Genomic DNA, 10572 nt, shown 5'->3' with positions numbered 1-10572 from the left:
TTCACTTCTCGGTACGGAAACTCCGATAAAGTATCGAGTTCCAAACGATAGATGTTACTGATGATAAGTGATTTAGAAATTTGTTAATTTGTTAATCGGCAGAAGCACACAAGTCTGGGGTTGCTAAAGAGTGTAAAGTACGCTGGAACATTAAAAACTTCCTTTGTGAAGTGGTGACAGAGCGAGAAATGTTTTTTTTTTTTTTTTTTTACCATTCTTTCACGTAGCAGCAGAGCAGATGCTATTGCATTTTATTCTTATTTATTTCTGGGTGGTGGAAAGGTTTTACTTCACTTTTAGTCGACTCAAACCTCAGAAGTGGTGGATTTTACCATGCTAAAAAATATTCCAACGACGGACCAATGGCGGATCTGTTCACTGAATTGATTGCCGCTTTATCCTATGATTTAGTTTTGCCACAGGTTTGAAATACATCTTAATCAGAATGATCACAAAATATGATTGAAATTATTTCAATTTGTAAAGTAGCAAACATTGACGTATTTTAGATAGTTTGTCGTAATTCAAGGTTCATGTCTAGCAATTTCGTCTGTGGCATCGAGTGACAACATTGCCTTTCTATCTTCTTGGCATTCGTATATATTTTGCTACAACTTTTTGGAATTATCATCATAATCATCATCATCATTATTATTATTATCCTTATATGAATTATACGTTTGGAACCCCCCCCTCCTCCCCTTACTCTCGATTATCCCTGGATCCACCCTTCAAAAGAGTTTGGTTCATATTTTTCCATGAATGAATCGTGAGTAGTGAATGCATGACTGCCTAATTGAGAGCAACTCAGTTATCAGTGTAAAACCAAGCGAGCTTCGTAAATCACTGTCTTAAAACATGTTTAAAGGAGTGAAATGATATGAAACTTATGACTCATAGCGTGTCAAATAGCTAACGTATTTTTCCGATAAGAGTTTTGCTCCTTATTTTATCTTGCAAAAATACCTTGTAAACGATGACAGGCGATCAATATTTTAAACGATAGCGACCGAGGGAAAAAGGAAAATTTCAAGAAAACATTCTTTCAGAGAAACTGAAACAATTTTGAAGAAATACAGGGAATGAAAGAACAGAAACAGAAGAAGTCAAATACGCGTGTAGGTCAAAGTATTTAAAGCCGTTTATCGTCTGTGACTCGATTTGACTCTCAATTTGACTCGTCAGTGAAATGAGGCGAGGATCATCTTTAAGCATTTTTTGTCCCGAGGGCATCACGAACAGGCTGCCTTCTTACACATGTGTTATGCACTCGTAACATATCAATGGACGCCAAGGCACTTGCAGATGTTGGAAATTATTTTTGAGAAGACCTATATCAAAATACATAAGTAAGGTATGCCAAAGGTATGCAAAAGTTTGCTGTTTCATCAGCTAGTGATCTTGACTTTGGTTGTTTTTCAGTAATTCATGCTCAAAAAATTAGTCTTTTTACGTGGCTTCTAAGGGCTGGTTGACACTTCAACAAAAGCATAAACATAAGCATAATAATGATGCTTATGCATATATGTACGCCCGGTTCATACTTTGGATTTCACAAGCATAAGCATAGGCATAAGAAAATGGAAATGCTTACTTATGCTTGTGCTTATGCTTTGTGCAAGCCCTGTTCACGCTTGTGTTTAATTTTACGCTTATCTTTCTGCTTAGTGCAGTTTTCGTATGACTGTGAAAAGCTCAGTGCTGTAAGCGTGAGGTGCCGTGACCGTGATACTTTCTAGGATTTTAATTGGCTGTTTATTTTACGCGCAATGTGATTGGTCTGGCATTGCCGTGACCTTGGCGTGACCGTGTCCGCACCGTGTTTATGCCGTGTTCCGGGTATTTGATTGGATGGAGAGTAAATTCTTGTGCAATGTGATTGGTCTGGCGTATCCCTTGCCGTGTCATGGCCGTGTTCGTGCCGTGAATTTTCCACAGTCATACGAAAACTGCACTATGCTTATGTTAGGCTCCGTCCACACGTATCCGGAAATTTTTGTATCCACAATTTTTTTGTTTTTTCGGATACGAAAAGATGTTCGCGTCCAACACGCAGCGTATTCGAATCGTTTTCACTGTCCACACGTATCCGGAAATTTCTTGATCCACCCGGATGCACGCTAGTCCCTAGTCCCTTTGACGGATATGTTTTCTTATTGAGCATGCGCAAAATCCTGTTTACGTCAGCGCATTCGAAAATTTGCGGATACGACCGTCCACACGTATTCGTATTCTGAGCGTATTCGAAAATTTCCACTCTGGAGACCGTTTTCGAAAATTTCCGGATACGGATACAAAAATTTGCGGGTACGTGTGGACGGGGCAATAAAGTGTGGACCAGCCCTTAGTTCTAAAGTCGCTGATTCAGTATCAACAAGAGTCCATCGTTCTTCAAAAACTGATTACTAATCAAAAGTCAAAATGAAAATGCTTTTTTAGAGCTCATTATGCAAGAAAAGCTATCCCACTTGCAGAACTTTATTAAAATCTTTACTCATTGAAGCAGCAATTCGGATAAATCTCAGCATGATTTGAAGCTAAGACAATATTTCTAACCAACAATCATTTCTCTATAGTTAATAGAGGGGCACTATGATTTCTCAACTTTCACGAGTGTGTATTATCATCTTGTTCTTCAAATATTTTAGAATTGGGAAGTTACTGATACAAATAGAAAGATACCGAAGAGGAACTGTAGAGCCAGTGCGGAATATACTGATAAACATGTGTCACATGTTCACAAATTTAATGCTACCGCATTTATTTGACGGAAATGACGTCACCAATGTTTTGCATTAAAGACCATTTACTTATGAGGATACGGTAAAGTTTTTAGGAAAAAAAAGCAGGGATATGGGATATTCAGTCCTCTATCCCTCTTAATGGGCCCTCATAACTGTAAGCGGGCTGGTAGACAGCTGTCTAGCATTCATGGTAAGGATAAATAGGTAAGCTATAACATACGTGAGGGCAGACTGAAATAATTACATCACAACTGCAACTAATCAATACTAGGATGTTAAAATCCAAGTGTTAAACATCGAGCAGAAAGTTTAGTAAATGGGTTTAGCAGCTGTTTTATTGATGGCACGAGACGCTAAATGTTTATACTGATTTATTATTGTAACTCATTTATCTTCTTACTATCAGCTTTCTTTGTTTCTTTCTATTTTGTACTCCGTAAATCATTGTAAAATATAATCATCATCATTATCTCCCTAGATGAGTCGTTATGGCTCTTGGAGCAAACAATGAAAAAAACTTATGGTTACATATTGAAAAAAAGATGTATTTACTCATGAAGGCTCACTGTAACCCATGGGCAGAGAAACTTGGTGGCTGAGTGGAGTTAACTTTGAGTTTGGTAGGCATTAGTGCTAGTTTTGTTTATCAACCTTTATATTATATCTGTGACCTTGTGAGCGGCTCCGTAAGTATACTTTCATAGTAGGAACAGTCTTTTAAGCAACGTTGACACGATGGTAAATGAGTGCATGTTCAGTTTGATATAAAACGGGGTTATCAGGGTGGGGCTTGATCAGGTTTCCTATTCACTCACCATGATATTAGAGCTAGCGTTATTTACGACCCTTTTATTTAGTATGACCTTGGGAGCTTCAGCATCTTTCTCTAGTCCATAGCTTTTGTATACACACCTATTTCAAATAACGTTGTCGGTCGAAGATCTGAATTTTGAAACCGATTAGCACGTTCAAATTGTGATATACATTCACAGCCGAACGACGTAGTTTCCTTTTAGATTGGAATATGGACTCATGACTTAAGTAGAAATGGGATTTTTCGCATTTTAATAAAAATAATGAAAGCACAAAAATTCCGTTTAGTCCCAGATCTCTGACCGACGTCTTTTGAAATAGGTGTATTATGGAATTACTAACTCGTACGGTCCTAAATGGATGTAGAATGTGGAAGAGGGTGGGGTCTATGGCCCACTGCCGCCCAACATTATGGTCAACATTCTGGATTTTTTTTTGTCAAGAAACGCTCTAAATTAACTGCATTGCGTAGTCACGTCAGAAAAAATCTCTAATAATAATAACAAGTGCGAAAAAAACGTGTGCAAGACAGAAAACTCAGAGCTCCAGATGGGAATCAAAACCAGGAAAAGAACCCAAATTTTTCTAACCATATATTTTTATATATCATATATTTAATTTTTCTTTCGGTGTCATTTCTTTTATTTTTATTTTTATTTTTATTTTTAAATAACGATGGTAGTAGACTGTTTTGTTTGACAGGACAAAATTTTAAAATGCGTAGAATAACTTTGTTTAAAAAATTTGTTTAAAATAATGGGATGTCATACATCTGCAGAATATCCACTTGGTATACTACAAGTACGAAGATTTTTCATTTGATAGACAGGTAGACATCAATAACAGGATGCCTTAAACTTCTGTGCCTGTGTCCTAACCCCCAAGGTTCTGCTGCCATGAGTCTTTGACACGTACATGCCAAGATGTACTTAATTTCTCTTACGGCAGCCATGTTGGATGAATCAACCAGCATTCAAGTGCCTCGGGATGATGTTTCTATTCTATTGGGAAAACCTTTGTCTACCACCAGAAAAGAGATATACAGCTATTTCAAAAACAGTTACTGAAATTTTTATTGCATGTTGCATACCAAGCCTGAAATGCACTATGGGTGATGTAAATCAAATCAGTGAAACGTCACACAATTGATGATTCTTAAAAGTCATGTGCATGCGGGCTTAGCCTTTGCCTCGCCCCTAAAATAGAAAACAAAAGCGGAAATGATACTAACAAAAACAAATATCACCTGGATTTGAACTTTTAAGAATCGTGAATATAGATTTTAAAACTGAAACTGCATGTTCTTACTGCGTAATTTCTTCTGTGCAGACATTAATAACAAGCAGCATGCAACAAAACCTTTGCCATCCTTTTTTGAAATAGCTGTATATACTAGAGATGTTTAAAAAAAGTTACTGAAGTTATGCCAATCTACAAAATGCAAATGATATATATCAAAAGGACTATTTAGCAATTACTCCTTGAGCCCAAATGGGCTATGAGTCAATAGCCCATATAAGGCAGAAGGCTGAATGGGCTATTGACACATAGGCCATGAGTGCAGGAGGACTAATTGTTTTCGTCAAATACAACTAGTTGGACAAATATATAGATGCAAACAAGACTTAGTTTTGAATTATGGTAGTACTGGACAGAAAGAATTTATATATGATTTTAAAAAAAATCTAGTCATTAATCATTTATCAAATCTTCAGTTGCTTATTTAAAAAAGCAAAAAAAAGTGGGGGGTCACCAACTTGGTTCTCTTGTCATAAGAGATCGTAATAGAGAGTAATTCTAATTTGCATCGGTTTTTGCTCCAAATGGTAAAATGGTACACAATTCAGCACCTCAAAATATGTTCCTTGTTATTAATATGTTGAGAATTTGGTGTGATCCACAGCGTGGACAGTGTTTTTATTTCTCACAATGAAAGATTAACATTCAAAGTTATTGAATGAAAAGAAAAAAATAGGGGGTCACCGTACTAATAGACAGGCTCTAAGAGACTAAATCTTAATTTTCTGGGTTCTAATACTTTATATAATCCCTAAAAGCTTGTGAAATTGTCTTTGTAATATCCTGGGACCCTAAAACCAATTTTGAATGGGTGATAGACCCCTAGTTGGATTTGACTAACACATGTAATAAAAGTGACACAATTGTTTAACCTGAGTAATAGAAGATAGCAATAATAATTAAGGAAATATTTTAGAATGTTTATCAGTTACTGTTGAGTCTTGCCTTCTGTATCAAGTCTTCCTTGTTCAATGTCATTAAATGTAGGCAGACCATTAGGTATCTGAAGAAGGCCTTGTTCTTCTCTCATGATTCTTTCTGCTTCATCTAAAAATTTAGAACAACAGTAAAAATAAGAGTAATGGTAAAAGAGTAAATTTTACACCGTGAAATAAGGGACTGTTGTTCAATAATGAATTCAATATAGGAGAGCATTCAAAATGTTGGGGGGAAACAGGGGATCCTGAAAAAAATTAGACATACGAATGATGGGACTGGAGAACTTTCTATTTTATTTTCTTGCCCATACCCTCCCCCTCCCCCCTGAAAAATAATGAATGGTCCCTAAGGAAGCAAAATTATTTCTGGGAATGATAATGATAGTTATGGAAACAATATATAATAGTCCATTTATGCCCAGTAAATCAATCAAAAAACTTTTATGTTTTATTCTAGGTGCCATACATTTTAGCTTTTATCAGTGAGTGGAATTGGGGCGCAACAGATAGATAGAAGCCTTTATTTAATGAAAAAATTAAGGGTCAACATGGATCAACAAAAATTTAGAATTCTAAAAAAGACAAATCTTGACCAAACACTTTCGTGCATCTAAAGTATTATGCATCAGGGGTGGATCCAGGGGAGGGATGCAGGGGTGTGCACCCCTTCCTGGTTCGACTTTGTGCCTCTACTTTGAAGATAATCAATACTGTTTTTTCCCTTTGATTCTAAGGGGTGCACCCCTCCCTGGGTTAACTTTGTGTGCAGAACCCCTCCCTGAACAAATCCTGGATCTGCCCTGATGCATCTCTAAGTTCATCATATATACAGATGTGCAGAAAATATTTCCCAAGTCCATCCACACATACACTGTATTATATATCTCTAGTATAAAAAATTGCCATTGGAAAATTGATTGCCAATGGAAAATTTACTACCCTGCGAGCAGAGTCTCCTTTTAACTCCTCTACGGGCGAGAGAAGGAAAGGAGACTCTGCAGAAATCGTGTACAATTTTATTTGAGCATGCGCAGCGGTTGCTAAGAAACTAACTCGTTCACAAGCTCACTCGTTTTATAAATGGTTTCCGGTTCCTGTACGAACACGATTACCGCTTAAAACATGTTTTTAGAGTCATGACCTCAGTGAAAGATGATCTCGTGTTCTTCTTTCACTGCTTCAATTTCATCAAGCTTAGCAGTTTGAAGCACTATTTTTTCACAAGCGGAAATTTGGTCGCTCATCAGTGCCTGGAGCGGAGTTATTGCCACCAAAAGAGGATTTTTAGGGTATCGACTAGCGTTTGGATCGATTTCTTGAAGATGTTTGATCATCGGAGTTACAAGCTGGAAAATAAGTGACTTTGCATGACCTGTCGGCAGCGAAACAAACGGGTCTTTGGCATCCATAAAACTTTCTAGCGATTTCCTTTGATGAGTAATTGGTTGAAATTGATTTTTGTTTTGATAAAACGTGATATAGATCGCTTTCGAAATTACAGTTTGGGATACGATGCGGGCTCAATTTTGGTCATCGGCCATATTTTTTAATACAGACTCGCGCATCAAAACCAGTTTAAACCAGTATGAAACCTGAAATTATGCATCTCATTATCCAGATTCTTGGATAACGGCACTACAAAAGAAATACACGATTTCTGCAGAGTCTCCTTTCCTTCTCTCGCCCGTATAGGAGTTAAAAGGAGACTCTGCTCGCAGGGTAAAAATTTACTTGATAGATCGCTAAATGATTTGATAAAAAAATTATTGGATGGACTTGTACCAAGTCACACTCACTAACTCACTAGGGATGCATGAGGGACCTTAAGAAAGTCTAGCTCTATTAATAAGATCCAAAAAAATCAAATTAGACTGTAATTCCTAATTTCCCTTGTGAACCTCATCACCTCTTTACAGTTCAACTACTAAAACAATCATATTCCAACTTTGGGTAGTTGAGCAAATCAGAAATCTAGATGCACAAGAATAGTAATTTGACACTGATGTTACAGTATGTTTGGCTCCATTACCCAAAGTTGGAATGTGATTGTTTTCATTCTACAATTTGATTGGTTCTCGCTGTCTACTAGGTAACCATGGTTATAGTAGTTGCAAGCACCACAAACATTTTCGGGACATACAGTATATTTTAACATGCTCAGGAACTCACCTCTTATTCTCTCTATTTTATTGCCATATACATAATCTGCCTGATAACCAACAATGAAGGACAATGGAAGAAATGGTGCAATAATAGAAGGATTCTTTGTCTTCATATACCTATTCAAATAAAATAAATAAGATATTTTGTTTCTATTTTAGAGCCATAATTAGGATTTGGATATAATTTTTTCCAAATTGAATGAATGTTTCTAAATTTCAGCTCCACAAAGAGGGGGTACTTAATTTCTAAATTTCTCACCCATTACCCCTTCTATAAATAACGAACAGACTACATCCCTGAAGGCTGATTTACACAGTAAAACTGTTACAGTACAATCTGTAGATGACATGAATTGCTGTGCAAATTAACAGCACAGCATGCTTATGACTGCAAATGGCAGCTAAAACTTGGAGTAAGCATGTTATGTGCAACAACTGCGAGCAAAATTTCCCAGGGGGGTACTCATTTAGGGTAGGGATGTGCCGCTGAGCCCTCTGAGCCCTGACCCTGTTCCAGAGTAAAATCGCTGAAAACCATGCCCTGTTTGGCGGCACGTACCTGTATAGCGAATATAGGGGAGTACCCCTCCCCCCGAGCAAAATTTGTACCATGTAAATTTGGCACTTATAGTGCTTCCTCCTGTCACCCAATAAATTTGTTCCCATCTTCTTATACAAGTTTACTAGTGTAATAGGAATGAGATATGATATCTTGGGGTAATGGACTATTTTATTGTGTATGAGCCGTTAATTTTTTATGAAACTATGTATTTACTAGGAAAATTGTGTGGTAGGAATAAATGTCTTGTATCTTGAACTGCATGTTGCCCTGCATCTTGTTCATGTAAATGTACCTATCCTTCTCATGCCTAAATGGCACAGTGCCTCTCGCACATGCACTGTATCTTATGTGAAATGGCTGTACCTTTACAATATTCCTAAGTGTATTAAATAGGAGGTCTTGGTTCCCTGTTTTCATTTTATATTTATTATCATAAATGGGGCTAAATGTATTCAGGCAAGGTTAAACTTGAGGCTAGCTCATCAGCAGTCTTGCTACGGTTAAGGGGGCCCCTGAATATGGTTGCAGTGGCCAAACATTTGGCTTATATTAGCATTGCTGGCAATTGCCTGCTCTTTTGCGGTCATTTGTGCTCATTTTGATTGGTGGTGCAAGTTTGTTAGTCTCTTCCTCCTAATTCTTTCACTGACTAGTGTAAGTTTGACAGGTGGCAGGTGTCAGCAGCGTACAACTGACCATGCTACCCATAATAAATACCAAAGGAAAAAAGTCTCTGCTAACAGGGAAGGCCTAGGACTCATGATAATGGCCAGACAATGAGCAATGTCCCACCAGAACTGGGACATGTCTGGTCAAATCTTTGCCTTGCTAGTCACTTTCACCAGTATTGTGTAGCCAGAAATGAGGTATGACTAAGCTAAAATCAGGGACGGTGGAGCAGGGGGGCTGGAGGGCTATGATACCCCCAATAATTTTGCCGCCATTTTGAATTTTGTGCAATATTTCCATAAATTTAGTGCAAAAAATATGTTTCCAATGTGCCTCAAAAGGCTGGAAATCGCATTCCCGAGAGTCTTGATGTCACAATTTCTAGGGGGCAATGCCCTCAGACCTGCCTAGTTGTCCCCTCCTTTGGTGGCCGATAGCCCCCCCACCCCCTACCGGCAAATACAAAATATGCTCAGCGGTCCCTGAAAACTGATTTGGCCTGTGATCATGACCGGCAATTGATCAGCTGTTATTTCAAGCCCTAAGGCTAGTTTATGGTTATGTCACTCTCTCACGCCTTCAGTGACACAAAACGATTAAAGGACGTCGTTACCCTGCAAACATAGCTACTGTAGCCAGGCCATAAAATGATGCAATCCAATTGAACATCTCTCTTGATCCTGAAAGCATGGTTGCCATTTGACGCTGCTGCATTTGCCTTTGCATCTGTATTTGTCTTCCTAACTGTAAGAAGAGAATACAATTCAATCTTTTCTTCAATTTTTTCTTCGTGATGTACAAAAACTCTGCTGTTTTTGAGGCTAGTTTGAATTTGGGTTTTGCCTCTTGTCAGTCAGAAGTTTAAAACTGGTGAATCTCTAATTTTCACAAAGCTTACCACTATCTTTTGATTTTCCGCCATAAACTGCTGATTCTTTTTCATATTTTCGTCCATAGCAGTTCCTAATACTGACCCCATTTTTTCTGTGTAAAAAGTCAATATATAATTAGTTTGAGGTGGAGTGATGCACGCGAACTTTGACAAGTAAGCAGTTGCAGTTTCTCATTTTCGATTATGAAAAACGTTCAGTGAAATCTTCTGTTTCGTACTAATACATGAAATAATGCTAATAGTAACCTTATGAACCAAAAAACACTGTAAAAACTCAACGAAAACAGTGCACGACTTTCGCTTTCTTTTCTTGAATGGTAAGTGTTGTGTTTGCATTGATAGCAAGGAAGGCGTGACGGCGTGACATTGAACCAACGAGGGAGGGGAAGGTCAATACATGAATCATTACGATTTTTTTTAAATAACAAAATTCACCCCTATAGAGACAAAATTATATGAATGTCATTTGAGATTTCTATAAATTTTTTGAATT

At 37.6% G+C, this 10572-nt stretch overlaps 1 protein-coding gene across 1 annotated transcript; it reads right to left on the bottom strand.

Moving 5' to 3' along the window:
* Window positions 1–4612: 4612 nt before the first annotated feature.
* On the bottom strand, window positions 4613–10433 carry LOC116303395 (plasminogen receptor (KT)). Its single transcript, XM_031712916.2, has 5 exons — window positions 10326–10433; window positions 10086–10171; window positions 9801–9931; window positions 7964–8073; window positions 4613–5903 (listed from the first exon to the last, which is right to left on the bottom strand). The coding sequence occupies exons 2-5, from the start codon at window positions 10164–10166 to the stop codon at window positions 5785–5787; spliced, it is 441 nt and encodes a 146-aa protein (XP_031568776.1). The 5' UTR covers window positions 10167–10171; window positions 10326–10433; the 3' UTR covers window positions 4613–5784.
* Between the last annotated feature and the right edge of the window lie 139 nt (window positions 10434–10572).

This window comes from Actinia tenebrosa, unplaced genomic scaffold (genome assembly GCF_029948245.1).
Source record: "Actinia tenebrosa isolate PJP-AT-01 unplaced genomic scaffold, QUT_ActTen_1.0 PGA_scaffold15__27_contigs__length_11533743, whole genome shotgun sequence".
Classification (NCBI taxonomy): Eukaryota; Metazoa; Cnidaria; class Anthozoa; order Actiniaria; family Actiniidae; genus Actinia; species Actinia tenebrosa.
This window is presented reverse-complemented; position numbering and strand designations above follow the sequence as displayed.